Source organism: Plectrocnemia conspersa, unplaced genomic scaffold, assembly GCF_051122295.1.
Source record: "Plectrocnemia conspersa isolate PC_06_02 unplaced genomic scaffold, ASM5112229v1 ptg000012l, whole genome shotgun sequence".
Classification (NCBI taxonomy): Eukaryota; Metazoa; Arthropoda; class Insecta; order Trichoptera; family Polycentropodidae; genus Plectrocnemia; species Plectrocnemia conspersa.
Window position 1 is genome coordinate 17,408,500 of NW_028277176.1, and position 21,064 is coordinate 17,429,563.

The 21,064-nt window shown below is 31.5% G+C and overlaps 2 protein-coding genes across 2 annotated transcripts; one reads left to right on the top strand and one right to left on the bottom strand.

Annotated features, from left to right (window-relative positions):
* Positions 1-229: 229 nt before the first annotated feature.
* NSD (Nuclear receptor binding SET domain protein) lies at positions 230-12,338 on the bottom strand. The gene is made up of 13 exons (XM_088198961.1): positions 11,732-12,338; positions 7,863-8,819; positions 7,416-7,564; positions 5,201-7,350; positions 5,000-5,130; positions 2,416-2,646; positions 2,112-2,207; positions 1,857-2,040; positions 1,631-1,782; positions 1,409-1,565; positions 1,245-1,344; positions 1,067-1,177; positions 230-1,000 (listed from the first exon to the last, which is right to left on the bottom strand). The coding sequence occupies exons 1-13, from the start codon at positions 11,772-11,774 to the stop codon at positions 479-481; spliced, it is 4,983 nt and encodes a 1,660-aa protein (XP_088055087.1). The 5' UTR covers positions 11,775-12,338; the 3' UTR covers positions 230-478.
* Positions 12,339-17,102: 4,764 nt separating this feature from the next.
* On the top strand, positions 17,103-20,803 carry EMC6 (ER membrane protein complex subunit 6). The gene is made up of 2 exons (XM_088198965.1): positions 17,103-17,300; positions 20,370-20,803. The coding sequence occupies exons 1-2, from the start codon at positions 17,171-17,173 to the stop codon at positions 20,576-20,578; spliced, it is 339 nt and encodes a 112-aa protein (XP_088055091.1). The 5' UTR covers positions 17,103-17,170; the 3' UTR covers positions 20,579-20,803.
* Positions 20,804-21,064: the final 261 nt, after the last annotated feature.

The following is a 21,064-nucleotide window of genomic DNA, read 5'->3' on the forward strand; positions in this document are numbered from 1 at the left end:
AACGTATTGAAAAACTGTTCTATTTGTTATATTATTAACTTAACTCTGCCAATGAAAATTTATTAACTATTAAATACATTTTATAAAATAAATAATTAATTCTTTAAAATAACGTTCAAAGCTTCTATTTAGATGTATTAACTAAATTTGTCTAATTCCTAATTGTATCTATCTATTTATTATTATTATTGAATATTTAGTAGTACACATAAATAAAAACAAAACATCATTTAAAATTTTTACAGTGGCAGTTTTATTTGGAATATTTAAAATAGTTTACATGACTTTTATAAATAATCAATGATGTTTTAATTTCATTTCTACCACTTGCACACTAATCAAGTATTGATTTTTGTGCTATTTGATTCCGAGAACATCGCAAAACCTACTTAAAATCTAAAAGAAAACTAAATATATACAGTTACTATGTAAATAATTAAAATACATCCAGCACACGTTCAACATATTTTGTTCATCGTCAAACTTCACCAACTGTCGTGTCATTGTTATCTTCAACTTTGCAGTCTTCTACTTTCTCTTCTTCGGTCAACACACTATTCGATCTGGTCCTTCGAATTTTACAAGCACTATTATCAGAAGTGTCGTTCTTCACTTTTAAATGCAATTTTGAAAAAGAACGTTTCCTCTTGACGCCCTTACCTTTTTTGCTAAATTGATGAGGGCTTATACTAGACTTAAATTCATCAGTCTTGTTTTGATATCTTTCAATTTCAGCGGACAGGTCTTTAAACATGTCAAGAACCTTAATGCTATCATTGTCAGTTATGTCACCGTCTTTACTATACTCCATAGATCTCTTGATTAATTCTACGTCTTTATCTATACCAGAAAGGCCTTTTATGTCTCTGGCGACTGACCTTTTAATCTGCGATAATGTCTTAGGTGGTTTAATAGGTTTTACGACTAAAGTCTTATTGGGTTTCCTACGATATTTGCGTTTAAGTTTCACATTCTTTGGTTTTTTAGGAACTGGTTCATCCTGAAAATAAAATACATTATTTTTAAATTACTGTATCTCACTTTAAAATCCTCAAGATCATCTTACTTGTTTTGGTTTAGCACCGATAAATCCAGCACATCTTCGAGCACCACAAAGACATTTTTTCTTATCATCTCCAGCACAAGCTAAGTTATAATTGAACGTAATTTCTGAACCCTACAAAATTGAAATTTTTATATAATAAATTCAAACAAATATGTTATTAATAATATAATCAACTTACAGCGGGTATATGTGTTAAAGCAAATAAACCCACTCTGGTATCACCATTCACAGTCCATTTTTGTGTTTCACAGTTCGGCTCACATGAATGATTCATGAATCTATAAAAAATAAGCTTATAGCAACATTCCACACGACTCAATGGGAATAAAATAATCAACATACCTTGCCACATTTCCTTTTGGTCCCGCATCAATCATCCTGTCTTTGTCCAGAGTCAAAAAATAATAATTCTCGTCCCTCGTTTGTTGTTTGATCTTCATCCTACGTTGAAATTCTACTTCATCGATTACTTCACCGACATATTCGATCACAAATTGTCCTTTAAAATAAAGTAAATGAATAAATATTCTTTGCATTAATACTCAGATGATATCTACTAAATACCTTTATTGATGTCCACTGATGTTTTGAGACCCCAGCCTCTTGAAGAAGTACGACTCGGTTCTAAAAGTGGATATTCTCTCTTCTCAAACGATTGATTACAACACCTTTCTCCGGCTGAACAGATACTAGGTGAACATTCAGTCAATAACATCCTAATAAAAAAAAAATATATCGTAAAAATCACAATTATTATAATAGGATACCTGAAATCAAAACGTATCGTTACCTATTAAGACAATCTGTATCGGGAGCGCAAGGATTTTCTGAATTAGGATTGCAGTCACACTTAGAAGATTCTCCGTTTATTTTTGCAGTGGCACCATTAATTGCTCTATTAATTTTCAATTTTACATACTTAGGCGGAAGCAAACTGGATGTTAATTCTACGTCCATCGCTTTTTCCTTCATCTCTGTATATAAATAAAATAAAATATTGTATATTAATAACAAATAGAATATCATAACATGTTATAAAACTAACCTTTGATAATAGCATATGCTTCTTTGGCTTGTTTTATGGCAGTCAAGAATGCGTTATCTACGGAAGATTTTTTACTTGAAGCGTGACCGGTATCGCCTAAAAGTAAATAATCATTAAAAACGTTGTCAATATATTTTATTTATATTTTATATTTTTATGTTATTGTTAAATCTGATTATAGTAAATAATCAAAACACAATTATTACAAATGATTCTTGAGTATTATATTTCAAATCAAAAGTACCACAAAATCAATAGTATAATAAATATAACAACAAAAATAGTAAATTCTGTTATTACTGACCTTCTTGATATGGGAAAACTCTTCCACTGTTTACCCAATAATGATCATATATTCCAAAAAATCTGACAGCAAATTGACCTGGATGATGAGGTAACCCGTTGATGTTTGGTGGAATATCAGCAGGATGCAAAACGAGAGCAGGCCACCAACGATACTGTCCGAGTTTTACCCAAACAAGTTCTTCATATAATGGCAGACGACCCGTTTCACAATCTTCGCAAATATAACCATCTGTAATCGAGAATATAAGTTGCAGTAACAGCTCACCATAATTTTTCGCTGAAAACATGCATCTTAAATTGATCATGGTACAAAAGTTTATATTTATACTAATAACTATTTCATTTAAATATCCAAAATAAACCAGGAAATGCCTCTTGTTTTACACTGCATTGATATGGCAGTTCAAAATGTTTGGTTGCTTATCAGATAATGTTGGGAAGATGGATCTTTTGACTTTCAGGAGACGTATTGCAACAACTGTTATAGAAACAAACTGGCTTTGTAGTAAGCCAGGACCAAGTAGACCATCTTCACTAATGACTGAAGCAAGATTTTAGATCATTTTAAGTAACCAAACAAGATGTGAGCTTTGACATAAAGTGTCCTGCCAGATGCATAAAATGCAATGTTGGACTACATGTTAAATGTTTCTTGGATTATCATACTAAAAACTAACGTTAAATAACGAATCGTGGAAGATATATGCAAACTTGTAAGTGTAGGATGTTATTTTATTGTAATATAATAAATAAATAAAGTTTCAGGTCTAAATGGATTATTGTGAGATCAAGACCGATTTACTACCAATGAATGAAGAAAGAGTACGCTGAAAACTATCACATTCTAAAAAACTAAATTAAGATCAACTTAACCATTTAATATCTGAAATATTTTTCAAAAGTTGTTCAAAAAATTGGTATTATTTTCTTCTTTTTTTAGATAAATAGTAAATATTCAACAAAAAAACAAATATATTTTTTTTCAGAACATTTACTGGAAAAAACACGTTTTTTATAACATAATAATAATAATAATAAAATTGAACAATATAAATAATGATTCATAATATATAACTACATCTTTGAAAATCAAAAATTCAAAACATGTGCGGGACCCGTCCTTAAGCGGTTAAACAAAAAAGGCATTGATAAGGTTGATATTTCATTTTAAATGGAAAAGAAGTTACATAATTAATAAATCATAATGACATCATTATAATTTAAAATGCCAGCATCTTGACTTGGAGCCACACTCCTATTGACACAGTTCTTGCAAAATTAGATTAAACGACATGATAATTATTGTATAAAATCAATATCAAATATGTATATAAATAAATTGGCACATTTAAAGATAATAATGTGTTTATTCGCAAAATCTTAAGAGATTTGCTTATTCGTATCAAATTGTTTAAACTGCCAATTTGTCCTGTCCTCTCTATAACTAATGTGATGAAGAAAATGAAAATGAAAGATGAGTGCTCTCATGGGCAATTTTATGTTGCAATATCACAATTTGAGCATCTAAAATATGTGTGTTAGAAAATGAAAATAATTCACCAAAAACATACCATTGTAGCAACAATTAAAACAATGGCACTTTATTAACCCTTTGACTGCAGATGACACCTATAGAAATCATCTAAAAAATCGCTAGTATGCATTGGGCATCTAAATGTGCCGTGAATCATTGAGCCTTGTAATATATTTTTTTTGTATAATTTAAGGTAGAAAAACAATTCAATAATATTTAAATAACTTATAGCATAAATAGGTACTCCTCTACATTTCGAAATGGCGCACAAAAATATCAGTCACGGTGAAAGGGTTAATAATCCTTTAAAATAAACCATCATATTAGAACACATAAGAACGAGACATCAACAATTATGACCAGCCTTTGAAAATCAAAAACATTAATCACTATGCGCCAAAAGATCAATAACCGATTGTCACCATTAAACAATGTATTGTACTCGTCGAAACACATAATAGCGATTTTTTGCTTAAAAAATAGTTCGTGAAGCCACCAAAATAAATTAATTAATGAATGGTCACCATAGAAAAATACTTATGCTTAATTAGAGGCGGTTTTTAACAATATGGCCTGATTTCATTCAAGCTGTTCGGGGAGAACATATAAAAAATTTGACACAAACCCGAAATTTAAATAAGTTAAACCATATAAAACTGGTTTTAAAATGCAGGCAAATATATTGTTTAAGAGGAAGAGGCAAATGCCAAAAATGTAGTCAAATCGTTGATGTCAAACGGCAGTTTATTATATTACAAATAAACGATGATCGCATTGCAAGAGATTATGGAAACAATATTAAAAGAAAGGATCTATAGAAATGCCAATGTCCATAATCATATATGAAATATTGCAATAATTTTGTAGTCACTAAGGTGCAAATAACGGGCAAGATATGGCATCTGCAATTAAAAGGAAACAGATAATGTTCTTTGACTCTTCTACAGATTCTCTTTTCTGTGGTTACAAATCTTGATTTTAATGACAAGTTTAGTACTTTAGAACAGAATTTTTTTACAGCAATAATATTTTTTTTAAATTTACATACCTTCAGGTAGTGGAACGTTCAGGCATTCGGCATGGAAGGAAGTCGGACATGTTTCACAACAAACCAACATTCCTCCTTTAGCGCAAATGAAACACCAAGCGGCATTAACATGCTGTGGAATTTTCCCTATTCTGAAAAACATTTATCATATTAACCACATAACCATTTCAATATACCGTTTTAATTTAATCATCAGCTTACTTATAATTAAAATGTCTCGGACACACAATCTGCGACGCCGTGATGATCTTAGTTCCAGCCGGAATGCATTGAGTGAATGTATGATAAGTAGCCGGACACTTAACACACCTGGTTAGTTTATCACCGGCGAACCTAGACTTGCAACCTTGAGGATCGTCCGAAACGCATGTATGACAAACGTGACGTGGACAGAAAAAGGTTTCGGTGTTGACCTTATTGCCCTTCATGATGGCTCCGGCTGAGAATTTAGTCTGCGGCCAATACTTCAGACATTCTATGTGATAGTATTGATGGCAATGTATCACACCACAACGCTGTCTGGCGTCAGATCCAGTCTTTGAGTTCTTTTCAGACTTACAAATGAAACACAACGGTATGTCATTCTTGCTACAATTGTTACATTTGAATGCAATTTCGGCTTCTTTGATAGCATCGGGATCGGGTTTGATAATTTTCGGTTTTATGGCGTCAACAATAACACATTGTCCGGCTTGTACGTCTCTCCAATCGTCGAACGACGTTGACGAAGCATCCAAATCTTGAATAGAACTATCATTTTTAATTAGCTCTATCATTTTTTGAGATATTTGAGATTCAAAATCAGCAATGTCATCTACGGTTCTAGATAATGACAAACAATCGTCGTCTGGATTTGGAGGTATATTAATCTGTCCATTGAGAAGAGGTTCTACTATATCTTTGCCACTAAATGATTTACTATCTGAATCGCCATTGGCAACTGAATCGCTATCTTGATTATCGTCCGTTTTTGGCGAATCGGCGCTATCGGATCCTTTTCCTCTCTGTCTGCCCTTTTTTTTCTTTCTTTTTATTGATGTTGTATTACTTTTACTAGCAATTGGTTCGAGATATTTTAACTGAACGCAAGTGTTATGAAACATGCCTTGACAAGAACCTTTGCATTTGAGTAAATTAGATGGGAGTTCGCAAATCTCGCATACTTTTTCCTTTGATAAACCTTTGAATAAATTAGGCTTTATACATTTCAACGATTCCATATGAACATCAATATGTACCGATTCAGCGTTGCTCTCGGCTAAGACTGCTTCACCTAAAACAGTTCCAGGTTCTTTTTTTATCAAATTTTTAATTTCTTTCTTAACTTTAACGTCATTAGATGGAAGGAAGTCATCATCGCTCTCATCCGTACTAGAATTTTTTTCACAGGCGTACGATTGAATTGATTTTTTCCTGGATGATTTTTCTCGATTACTGATCGGACTTTCCGATCCACTAACCTCGTTATTGTAAGTCCTCCTAGTCCTTTTTGGTTGTGGAATAGGAACACTATCCTCATCCAAACCCTTCACAAAAGTCACAGAATTTGTGTTTTTCATTTCGCTCAAAATTTCATTGTCTCTATATTGCCACGCTTCATTAGCGTATGGCAAAAGTTTACTTTCCTCTAATTCTGGATGTTCATCGCGTAAATTTTCCAAGAATTGTTGAAAACCTAGATCTTCATAATTACAATTAGACGGAACTTCTCCGCAATCGTTTTTTTCAGATTCTACACTCTTTTGACTTACTTCTTTGACATTCTCTATTATTTTTCTTTTACGTTTCTTTATAGGCGTGCTGGCGGGGATGGTTTCTTCTATAGTTTGAGAGTCGTTATTCACAACATTCGATACACTCTTTTCCAGTTCTTCTGCATCAATTAAAGAAATAGCATTCTTATCTATAGACTGAACTTCGGTTGTTACAGAATCGGTAAAAACACTCATAGAACAATCAGTAATTTCATTTTTCGTTTCATCATTTTTCTGCTTCACTAACCATTTATCCATACTAGTTTGTTTTTTATTTTTATTCTGTGAAGCTTCTGGTGAACTATCTTCCTTTTCTATTTTAATAGTTGAACCTTTAATTGGAGTAAATAATGTATCAAACAAAGACTCACTCAAAGGCACTTCCTCAGTTTTTACTTTTACTTTTGGTGTGTTTTTGTCGCTTTTAGATCTCTTGGGAGTCTTTGCAGGTAGAAACATAGAATATAAAAATTCCTCTCTAAGCTCTCGTGGTCTTCGACTAAGCATTTCCGCCTCCGACACAGCAGTCAACCAAATATCTTTTTTATTAGCCTTAACATCAAAGCCAGAGCAGTACTTAGGGTCCTTTTTTCTCATCTACAAAAAAATATTTATAAATGTTATAGCATTTCAAAACATAAAAATATTATTAACAAAATTACCTCTCGTGTAATATTACACTTTTTGGTGTTGAAATCGTCTAAGCCTTCAAATTTAATTAATAAATGTCTTAAAAGCCAACTGTGTCTACCATTATCACCAAAGAATGTGACATGTAAAACATATGATGGATTTAAAGCCCTTCCATACACTGTAATAAATAATAAGCAATCTTAAAACATTTTTAATACCAGAATAATATACTAAAATAAAACTAGTAAATGAGAAATAAATAAGGAACTTTGCATAAAAAAATGAATGTTTAGAGGATATTGGATTAGAGATTTGATGAATGACAGAGAGCTAGTGTTATGAGAAAAACTAAAAATAAATATAAGGTCACTAGAATTCGAATCGGTTGTTATAAAAATTTAGCACACTAAAGAAATAAAAGTTTCATTAAAGGACAATAAATATAAGTCACTCATTTCTGTAACATGTATATTTACCTTTAGTCTTCACATATCGGCAGTCGGCCGCATCTCTAGTTACGAGACAAGGCCAAAGCGGGTACGAGCCCACTCGAGCCCAAGCCAAATCTCCGATTGTCCAACCGCATGCCAATTCGTGCTCATCCACAACCGTATTGTTATTGCACACCATTTCCGTATCCTTTTCGACTTTTATTTCGTTGATGGTCAACAGTTTTTCTGGTATGTCGTCGTTCTCTTTAGAATCGAAATCCAGAGCAACGACGGCAGATTTGCTCTTCGGCGAACATTCAAACTGTCCCTTCGTCGACTTCTTCAGCACTATGATATCTAACGGAGGCGTCGAAGCGTTCGCTTTCTCGGGACTCTGACTCTTTATTGGCGAAAACATGTTGAACATCAAAGTGGCAGTCTTTTCCTTTCCTTTTTTCTGCACCATGTCCTTCTTGGTGTATACTTTCATTTTGCTTTTGTTCGGTGATAGATTCCAAGCGATAAAGGGAACAATCGCATCATCGGGAACGACATCTTTTGTTAACGATTTTTTCTTTTTTGGGGACGGGGACTTTTCGGTAGATTTTTCAAAAATGCCATTCTTTTTAACGGGATAATTGTCACCGTTGACATAAAAGTCGGCAATCAACTTTTGCTTTCTGGTACGCCCATATCGACTGATATTGCGGGGACTAGAATCGTCGAATATATCCGGGCTAGAATTTAACTTTTTTGCATGAATTGATGATTCCGAGCTGGTGGATTCGTTGATGTTGTTCTCCGTCAAATTAATCAAGATATCTGAATGCGAATTATCGAGCGAGCCGTCCAGCAAAGGCGGCAGTACCTTGTCGTCAATTTCGTTATAATCTGGTGAGAGAGATGCATTGTTCGATATCGAATCAGTATGACCGTTCATCATTAATTCGTTATCTTCATGCCCGTCTACTGTGATCGTCATTTTTTGACATACTTTGATTTCTGAAACAAAAAATATATATATGTATTAAACTGAATGATTCACGAATGACAGAAAATATTCTACATAAAAAGAAGCATACCGTCATTTTGGAAAAGTGACGGCTATAATTTTTTCAGTATACTGAGAACTATTTTGCGTATGTATAACTTGCGTAAAATCGAAAGAATTAAGTTTTTATTATTAGAATATAAAGTGATAGTATAGCAATACAAATACATTCGCTTCTTTTGGTGATATTTTTATTAATCAGACGCTCAGAACGAAAACGACGGAAATTATGTTTTCTAGGTATATTCAATAACTGGCTTTGTTAAATTCGTTTAGGTGCGAAAATATGTACCATGTATCCGCAATTGAACGCCTCCGTTAGAATAATTATATGTATGAAGTCTAGATGATGACCCTTCACCATCGCGAAGTACCGCTGCTAGCAAACGTGCAGAAACGGGATACTCAACTTTTTGTGTTATAACATTAATTTTTGGTCGATTTCATTATTTTTAAAAATTATGATTTTATGCAATATTACCTATAAACAGGTAGTTTCGCAGAATTCTTGTAAAACGCTATATTAAAATAAAATATAATAGCTCTTAGATTAAAAAGAATTTAGCAAAAAAAAATGGGGGTCCGCCTGTTGTGCAGTTAACGCCAAGCTTTCTTAAACGACACTTTTGCAGTAATAAAGGAAATAACAACTCGTTTGGACAAAAGGCCTAACCCACAAGAGGATAATAGAATATAATTACATTACTTAATAGACATCCCATTTTGCACGCTTGTAATGTCCAGAAAAAAACTAACCTTTTGTGCAATAAAAGATGCACAGATAATGCGTCTATCCAGCGTTAAAACCAACATTATCATTTACTCCCTTGCATTAACAACCTTCAGAATGTGTCCATTTTGCAAATTTCACTTATTCAAGGCGTAAACATATTTCGTTTTCGAATATACAAGTTATACGATTTTAAACTATCTCTGCATTTTTGTGATTTGCCGGAGACGTCTCGAATCAAGAATATAAAAGGTCCGACACTTCGTCGCCGAAGTCAGACGATCAGAGATTCAAAAGGAGCACACCTGAGACGATCCATCGATTCAATACGAGAACATCACAAACGATCAAGCACATCTAGACTTGTGCTTGATCATTTGTGATGTTCTTCTAGACTTAGTACGAGAACACGAAAGACCTCAGCGAACCATCCCAGAGACATCATTTCTCAGAAATATTTACCCTCCACAATATTTCGCTTCAGTAAATTGTACTATTTAATTGAATAAACTGTCAGCATAAATCAGCTTGCCGGCGTCTATTTTGACTGCAAAGTCACACCACTTTGGCCTCAAAACCCAAAAATAGCACTACAAGTAAAATGTACCATCCATAAATAATATATAATACTAAAACTACAACGTAATATATTATATAAATTTCAATTTTTATGTATTTTAAAAATATCCCTATTAATTTAAATTACACATATCATATTATCTTCTATAATTAATTGATATATAAATATATACACGCATATTATATACGTAAAAACATAAAAACAAATGTTAATCATCGACGGCATTGTCAAACGAAAACAATTTTATGATGAAATTAACAGATAATTAAAAAAATACGATGGCCTCAATGAACTTGAAATGTTAATTTAAGAGATGCATAATTTCCCTATGGAAATAACTTCGCCTAATCTACTTTCGTCCCATTATTTTTGTATTACTGTTTTTTCTCACTTTCGTTGTTAGGAAAAAATTATTGTATGGACAGCATTTAAAAATAAAAACAGTAAATTAGCAAATCCATGTTATTTTATTTTTCAATGTTTTTTTCTCTATCTACTTTTACTTCAAATTTGGATCTAATTTTGTAGAAATATGACTCAACAAACTGATGAACCTGATTTAAACGCGAAACTCAGGACATAATAGTAGAGCAAAGCAAGCACAGTAAAGAACCGAACAAGAATGCGACTACTCTGACAAAAATGAAGATGCACTACAAGTAAAATGTAACTGATTCTTCATAATCATTTAATCCTTTACCTTGGCTCGTATTTTTCAGGTCAGAATAAATATTAGATGGTCAATTTATATTAAACGGTAAGAATTATTTTGACAGATGGGCAGAATCATTTTTTTCAGTTGGCAACAGTGTTGTTACTGCTGTAACGCTGAAGATTGGTACAACTGGTTGATCTGTTATTTGCATGTTGGCAGTTTATTATCATTATGTTTTAGGAGTAACTTGTTTTGTTGGTCTCGCAACATTGTCAGATGTCAACACAATAAGCCAAGCGTACTTTCCGTCGCCGCTCTGTAGTTATTCCCGCTTCGTTCATCATTCTGAATACCTTCGCATCCTACCAAACCAAACCAAAACTGAACCAAAGTTGATTTAAATTCTGACCATTTAATCTATTGCTGTTATACGATCCAAGTATATTTTCATTTAGTCAAATAAAACGAATTTTAATTATTTGAATTTTTTTCAGTTGGTTGAAATCGCTCAGCATTTTATATATAATTGTTCTTTTATATAGTTGATTCAACGGTCGGGTGAATCATCGGAAAGGTTTTTTTCGATTGGTCAGAGTCCCTCAACACGAAGACGTCAGTTTATATTACGTATGTACATATAAGATAGATACTATTTGTTATTTTTAAAAGTAAACAATAGCAAATTAAATTTTAGTAGATATTTGTTTCCTTCAAATTTTAGATTTTGTAACAATGATGAAATCCTGTGTTATATTTAAATATGTACATATATAACAATTACAATTCATAAACACTTTTAATTTATCCTCAAATGAGAGAGTTAAAAAGTAGCACAAAATATGATAATGCGTGACCTGGGTTTAATTCGCGTTTAAGGGATTGATTTGACGGATAATACCTGGCAATGTCACGAAACACGATAGAGAATCACAGGGGCGCATGCCAACACTTCCCGCCAAAACTGTCGTAAAACGGCGCGCTACATTACCGACTCAATTTTGCATTTGACGTTTATCTTACGGCCGCGAGATGGCAGCGCAGCATCGACGACGTGAAAGAACAATTTGCAACACATTTCACGTTAGAAAACGTCAATTTTGGGTCACTTGGACGTCTGCGCTGCGATTATACGAAAACGATTCGAATCCGCGTGCGAAACGCAACGCGTCGTTAAAAATTTCATTTTTCAACCGCCGACTGACAGGTGACGTTTTGGCGTCAATTTACCTCCGAAAGAACGGCTTTTGGTACCAGATTAGCTGAAAATATGACTTTTCACATTGCTCCTGATGTAAATCGACGATGCGGCACTGTTTGTAGTAGGAGAGCTGACGACAATCGACGGAAATGTATGCATTGGCGGGTAGAATAGCGGTCGGAACGGACGTCATTTCGCATAATCACCTGTTGTACGATCCGTCGGCGATCTGTCGAAAACGGGGGCTCCGGATATGGCCCTGGAGACGTGCGAGACGTCGTTCCGGAGGCGCTGGCCGAAGGTCGGTAAAGCAGGCGCCTGTGCCGCGCCGATATTGACCCGGCGTCGCCGCGACGCTTTGTAAAAATTGACCACTTTAACAGATCTCCGCGGACGCGCGGGACTCGATGCTAGCTTCTGGATCGCCGGAGACGGTCCAGGGGGGCGCCGAGGTTAAAACGGTCGAACCAGCGGGCCGTCAGAAGCGCTCCGATCGTTCGCGGCGATTGGAAACAACTGCTCCGCGAACGCCGAGGAAACGATGGCGAACCCTCGCACGACCGATTCGAACGATCTACTACCAACGCGCGGCTTAACCCTAGCGCTCGCCTCGAACGTTCTTCATAACTGCATCTGTCGATCCGTTGGAATAGCCACTGAAAACGACGCTCGACTACGAATGCGATCAAAATAACTCAAAACGACACTACTATTCCGCATATTATCAGTCAATTCGTCGATAACGCCACACTAAATTACTCCTGACTGCCACACTAAATTCATTTCTGTGTATGAAAGGATATTTTGTATAGTCTTACGATTTTTACGTACATTTCGTTAAAGTACACAGACTAGATCGCGCCCTAATACAAACAATACAACTATATTTCCAATTGCTATTGTTTTATTACAATATAATAGTTAAAAACTTTCATAATAAACATGTTTATAACATATTCTAAATTCAAACTCTAAACTGTGTTCGCTTTCATCGATATACTTCCTAGATTATCCCAAGGCTCAACTTTAGAAAAACTTATGATATTTGGTCAAACTGCTAGGATAGTTGTAATGTCCAAAATTTGCACTTTTGGGGAATCAGGATATAAAATTAGTTGAATTATGCAAAATCGTGTTATTGATACAATTATAAACCTCTCGATAGAAATATTATGCAGATTTCGATAGAAATACTACTTATTTTGCAGCTTTTCTTTGACCCCAAAACCACCCTCAGTCAAAATGTATATTTATATATGTACATATGTATCTATATATACATACATGGAATATAACGATAGCCCAGATTTCAATTACAATTGACTGAAAAATTGACCTTGAAAATATCTTGGATAAGTTCGATAACCAAACAACAAAAATGTATTAGTAAATCCATGATAAATATTCTATAACACATTAAATAATTAAAAATAAATAAAATAAAAATATCTTCTTACATTTTTACACACAGATATCTACCTGATTCTTGCAAAATTTATATGAAGGTACTTTCTCATCAAAAATGTCCGAGAAATATATTCTCATGAGTCATTTGCGTTGTTACTGATCTTAAAAAAGTAGTCTAGTTGGAATAATATTAGAAATTGATTAATAATTAATTGCACTACGGTGTAGTTTATTTATTAATAGAATACAAAAAATATGTTTTTTTAAAAATGTAGAAAATCTATTTTATATTAATGATTGAATGAGCAATGACAATACTCTAGAAAAAATACATTAATGCTCACAGGAAATTGAACAAAAAATTATCATCAAAAATAAATAATATAGTAATGTTATTTATTTATTTATATAAAAATAAAAAAAAAACTGTATTTTTATAAAATGAAGAAAAAAATAGTTATTATTATTATTTCTATAAGTAAACAATAAAAAAACTGTATCCTGAAAATTATCATCTTCATCCTATAAATCCATAATAAAATCGCTATACTGTCAATATTCGTGGAAGGTAGCTAATCAAATCAAGCAACTTCTATCAAGCTTCTTTCAATATTGTAGGTTATGTACTTTACTAACGATAAAGTTGCTAGACCAATCAATCTTTTCTTGGGTTATTAATTTTCAAAAGTATTTTTTTATTAGGCTTACATTTAGAAATACTTCTACTTCGATAACAAGAATTATTAACAATTATACTGTCTAAAGAGAATTAATTCCAAAATGGACAATTTTAGGAAATCGGAATTTGAAAGTCAATTGTGCAAAATCGTGTTATTGATACAAGTAGAGTACAATCAGCAATGTGTTTCTTTTCAGTTTGACCTTCAATTTAATATTTTTATATTTTCCAACAAAAAAGTCCGCGAAATATAAACATGACACGTTTCACATTCGTTCAGAACAAAACCTGAAAATTATTAAAAACGTCCAAGAAATATACTTTTATGAGTTATTTGTATTGTTGCTGATTATAAAAAGTAGTGTTACAGGTACTTGAAATTGAGATAATAAATTACATAATAATGTAATTTATTTAGAATTTACAATATCTTTTTTGTATCAGGAAACAAATTAGCAAATGAAAAAATATCTTTTTATTATTATTCATAAGAAAAAAAAAACAATAAATGTGTCCGAGATATATGTATACACTTTAGTTTTATGACTCGTTCGCATTGTTACTGATTTTAAACAGTATAGTGTAGTTGTTACGTATATTTGAAATTGAGTCATAATATATAATGTAATTTATTTATTAATTAACAGAATACAAATAAAAAACTGTGATATATGTATTTTTCAAAAGTAGAAGATATATTTTATAATAATAAATTAAAAATAAGTTATTACTATTATTTTTATTTATTATTTTATTTTATTTATTATTATTATTTAATATTTTCCGATAATGTTCGTTGCTTTCGTATGATTTCCGATATTATTCGTTGATTCAGAACGATAATATTCGTTGCTAGACATAATATGATATATAAATCTTGTTACAGAAAAATCACGCAGTAATGGAAATATGTATGTAATAAAAAAACATGGTATTTTCACCATTATAACTTTTTTGACCGTATATCAAAAAGTTACTGACCAGTTATAAGTATTAACTGTCCATATATTATTAATATTATTAATCGTCTGATTTACAGGTTAATAACTATTTATGCTTAAATAAGTAATTCGAAATAAAATCTTAAAACTAAAAGATATGGAGTTTTGTATAAAATTTATGAAAAATAGGCGAAATGAAAGTAACAAATCGAACAAATATCTATCATACATCAATGATATCAAATTCGGTCCAGTGTACATTTCTAATGGCATCAGTTTTCAAAACTTTTCTCTTCTTGTGAAGTTAAACGACTTGAATGCTTCCTTTAATGTTATTTTTTAAAACAGAATACACCCGTCTATCGATTTACGCGATTATAATTTTTGAACCTTTCAATTTGTAATTTACATATATTTCCACAAGTGGATCATAAATTTCGTATAATTGAAATTGAATTGCTTTAATGACTTTATTTTTGACTTTCCATCTAATATCAGACACATTTTATTGTCATACATGCAGATTAAAAAAATATATAGGTCATATATCAAATCATATTGTCGACTTTATATGACTTTTAGTACTTTATCTGCTATTTGTAATCATGCGTCACCTTCCTGAATGCTTACAACATCTTAAATTAGTTAAAAAGTGGACACGCGAATATATGACAAATCGCTATTATGCCACCAGGAAATCTATGCACATTTTTCTTGTCTTGAAATAAATTAAAAGCTAAATGTTAAAACACATTTATGAAATGAGCGCATTAACCGTAGTAAATTATATACATATATATTTTTCATATAAAAGTCTAGTTAATATATTATTTCTTTACTAGTTATAAGTCGTTTACGAACAATAAAAGTTTTAAATGACAGACAAAACTAATCTAGTGGATATTATAATTTACTTTTTTATGTGTAGTCAAAATGAGTGTGTAATGTTTATAAAATAGTTTCAATACATCTCGTATTAAAGAATTTGACTTAATCAATCTTCACACTGTACCTACAACCGAAGAGTTTTTACTTGTAAGCTTGACCTACAAAATATTTCATATATCTAATATGTTATATGAAAACATTTATTATTAGAATATACAATTTATAATATTTTTCACATAATTTAAAGAAAGGATATTTAAATTTATTCTTCTTTTACTGGCAATTTACAGCTCTAATAACCGCATTACTTGCTTGTGCTCATTGTGTCCTCAAAACCCGTTATATCCCTTTTGTGTACTAATAATAAAAAAATATTCAGATATTTTTGGGGTTTCATAGTAATAATCTATGCTGCTGCATGGATATCATTTATTCATTTACATTAATGCAATGTTATCAACTAAATAAGGAACACATATTTATTGTAGATAATACATTTAACACAGTATAAACATATCATCATACAACAAAACTGTTAAGTTCATTGGATTTATGTTTCAGTATTTCAAATGTGCTATCTGTAAGCTAACAATACGCAAATTCATGTTGTATACAATATGAATAAAACGGATCTGGATGCGTGCAGTGGAATCCCAACACATCTGGTTAAAAATAGGTCATTAGATATTACACAAAATACACCGGCGACGATGTGGCATAATTATAAAATTCGACATTATTACTTGAAAACTTACTGATACAGCGCAATATTCACAATCGGTTTATGATGATCTTTCAGAAGATCGATTTTAATGAATGATTCTTAATAAAAAATGCATTGTTGAATATGATTTAATTGATACCAATTATGCATAGTTTAAGTCATGATTTCATGTTTTAAAAAGTTCTTATTGATCAAAATGATTGATTACTTATGTATTATGTACATACAATATTTACTGATTGGAATAATAAACGTTTATATTATTTTAAATTGTTTTTTAATACTATAATAATACAATAATATTTTTAACATATATATAAATATATATTATTTATATTAATCTTTATAGATATATTATTTATCGTGTTTTATTTTTTGAGTTAATGGGTGATAATTGAGCTGTTATGATGTTTTGTCTATGACAGTCAAAAATGTAGAAATCGCCGCCAGGTGTCTCTGTCGTCGACAGTCAGTTGTCAAAGTAATCTGACGTTTGAAGAATGTGGAAAGGCACGGGGGCGCGAGCTCCGCCTGAGGTGGCTGCTCTTAGTGAAATCGCCCTTCGCAATAATGCCATCAACGTTGACTATTGTCGCACGTCGATGGCCGCTCTCGCCGGATCCACTGCTGGTATACATAACCTATATTAAGTCAACGTTAATTAATCACCATACCCAATAAAATAATAGAGAGGATATGTACTTGCTCGAATTGAAAACGCTCATTTAACTCAGCGCTGTCTTTCGCGGGAAGTTTAATAATAAATATGTTTTTTAATTCATTTTTATTTCTCACATGTTTTTTAGAGAAAAGTATATATTTTTATCTTTATAAGCTAATAGTAAATAAAACGAGTGTTGCAAACTATTTTTGAGATAGTTCCGGAACAAAAATTTGAATGTATGTAATTTCAAAACATTCCCTCTCAAAAACAATTTAAAAACAGAGTGCTGTACCTGGTCAGGACATTTATTTTTTATTACAAAGTTTTTCATAATTTTTAATTAACTCATATGAAATATGGTTGTATAATTTGTGCAATAATGATATATATCGAAGATCAAGTTGAACTCTTGAATATTCGACGTGACTGCTTGGTCGAACTAAATCAGACGATTGAAGTAAAAGCGACTGCTTTTATCAGGCTAATGGTTGATTCGGCATAGTTCCGCTTGGTACGAGCTTAGCTGAACTCTCGTTATTTTAAGCCAGAAGCTAAATGGTAGTCCAAGTAGAAGTTCCAAACGGAAGTGAAGTAGTATTGCAGCATTCTGGCTTATATTCCATCGAGGAAAGGGAACAGTACAAGTTTCTTACTTCTCGATCCTTTGACGGAATTTGAATTTTTATATTTGTAATTTGAATTAGACTTTTTGGCGAATTGAAACAGGTGGATTCAAAATTGTGTAAATCTAGCAATACTGCGAATGTATTTGCTACCTGCTCGTTGTTGATATCTAGGGCTGACCGTTTTTTATGTTAAAAATGAAAAGTATATATTTGACTTCTGAGACGGAATAATTGTTTTTTGCGACTATTGGAAAAAATTAGGTTTAGATATGCTTAATAAGTCTTAATATGAATGCTAGATAATCGGGCGTTCTCACTGCGACGGCACGATTTTCTAAACAGGGATGCCCCCTTGAATTTGGCCAGGAAAAGGCATGTCATTTAATGAAAAACTACGAATCTTAATAAAATCGAAATATTATAAAAACAATCACTTACTGGTTAATTTTTGCCTCCCCTCCCCCTGGAAGAAGCTGAAATGACGTCCCTGTTCAAAACATATTTATAAATGTATTTTTCCATTATACAGCTTAATTTTCATGAACTCGCTAAAAATATGTGATCCAATTTCCTCATGGACGAGTTAACTCGCATGACTTTGAATTACGATATGAACGAAATTCCCCATGACCGAGTATACATACTAATATAAAATTAAAATTTATTGTATACTCGGTCATTCCCAGCGTTTTTTTTATTATATTGGGTTTCTACCTAATTCAGTGTACCAGATTATTCAAACACATATGAGATAAGGTATTTAGACGTTACTTTGAACTGATTCTTGAAAAAAAATAAAAATATTTTTTGGAATTATTTGAAGTTAGACCCATCTTTTTTTTACATACAAAAACATTGCAATAAATTAAATTTTAATTTGATATGTTTGTGTTGTATTTAGTATAATTTTTACATACATATTTCATAAAAATGAAATGTATTTTTTAAATAAGAATATTTTTAGTCATGTTTTCTACTTCCTATAGCTATTATAATTCAGAAAAAGTAAGAGATTTCGGAAGTTTTTTTTGCGAATAACCTGTAATTATATATATTTTTAGTGCTGTTTTCCTCTTCCTATAGCTATTATAATTCGGAAACAAATCATGATTTTGGAAAGTTTTTTGTGAAAAAATCAGTCAAAATGCTAGTACAAAATATACTGTTTTTTGTTGTATTTACTGCAGATCGGTATGCTCAAAAATATTATTAATAAATTATTTAAAACATGATTAAAATTAAACATTAGTATGGAGTCCACAACTGCATATTATCAACTTGAAAATATGAGTAATTTCTGTAATTTCGGCAATTACAATGGGTTTTTCCCCTATTATTTTGTATGCAACAAGAAAAGGGCGCAATTGTCTGTAAATACTGCAGCGGTACATCGAGAAAGAAAAAATACTACCTACTACAATGTTGAAATACACTGAGTTGGTGCAATAGAAATTACAATTTTCCAATACAAATATGAACAAATAGACAAAATATCCGAATAATAAATAGTTGAAAAACGAGCAAATATACTCGGTATTCGATTATTCTGATCGGAGCCTACCCAGAAATAGTTATATGGCTGTAAAGCTTTTGTTTAATAAAAATTTGCCATTTTATAACAAGATGCGTATTACTCAGCTTTGCTTTAGTTAAGTAATCGGCCGACTGTGATTAAGTTATTCCTGTCTAAATAGTAAATATTTACAACAGATAGGCATAGACAAAATCCCAACATTGCAGTACAAAAAAGGTTTCGTCATCGTCTCCCGTTTTTAACCGATACGTCTTGCGAAACGAAGATGCAACTGCAAATAAATTCTTCACTCTAAATAAATTTCTCCATTGCTAATAGATGTACCAAATTCACTTTTAAATCGTTAAAATGTATTACAATGATGAATTATGTTCATTTGCTCATTAATTAATCAACTAAATATTCATCTATGAGATTAAGAAAACATAATCTAAGTATATTAATTTTAATTATTAACTGAAAATTGAACCTTTGATTTTCATTTTATAAATACTAATACTCAATTTTTTCGGCCAATTTCTTAGCCCTGGTAAGTATTTATGTCTGAGTAAGATTTGTTTTACTTATTGTTTGCTCTAATTTTCATCTCCATTATTACTTATTATTATCTTTTCATAAAGTACCTAAATGCACACTTACAAACAATTGTATTTTTTCATAAAAAATATTGTGAGAAATAGAAATTAATTAAATAAAGGTTTAAAATAATATTTATCCCAAATTAACGGCACTGAACTAGGACCAAAATTGCTTTTAGCAATATTGAACCTGAAAAGAAGATATAAAAAATAATAGATATATTTTTTAGTCTTCGATATTTGTTAGTCTTTGGTTCTTTGGCCTTGTTCAATCTCTACCATCAACGTCTATTTCAGGTTTGCTAGGATTGACTGGATTTTACGGCTTCGGATTTTACCTCTTCTCAGTGGTCAGCTTATGGGTCATGTTGCTGATGAAGACCGGATCGAGCTGGCAAAAATATTTCATATCCAGACGAAGCTTACTGACGAGCGGATTCTTGGGAGCTTTGTTCACATATATACTGTTTTGGACATTCATATACGGCATGGTGCACGTCTACTAACAATTCCATTTTTATATTATAGCACTTAATATATACCTACTATAATAACGTTTTGATAAATTAAAAGATCAAGGAATATTTAATTTTATTGTTATTTTTTTAATAATTACAAAAAAATGTTTTTATTTTATTCTGTTTGAAGTATGTATGTATATTCAACTTAAACACCTGTTTAAAGACACCGTATTTATTTATTTAAAATAATAAATAACATATTATAATTAATCGCTTTAATTTGTATTTATTTAGATCCATTCTAATATTCAGACATTTAACTTAAATAAACAGTAAACTAAATTATTGGGGTGCGAACATCGTCTCATGATTTTTATAAAATTGTTGATAACGATATATAATTAAGCAATATATTTTTTTCAATACACCTTTCTTAATAAATAATATATGCATAAAACATGTAAAATCTTTCTGCATTAAAAAATTGTTATAGTATCAAATTTTAAAAGGATATAATAAAATTAATAGTTT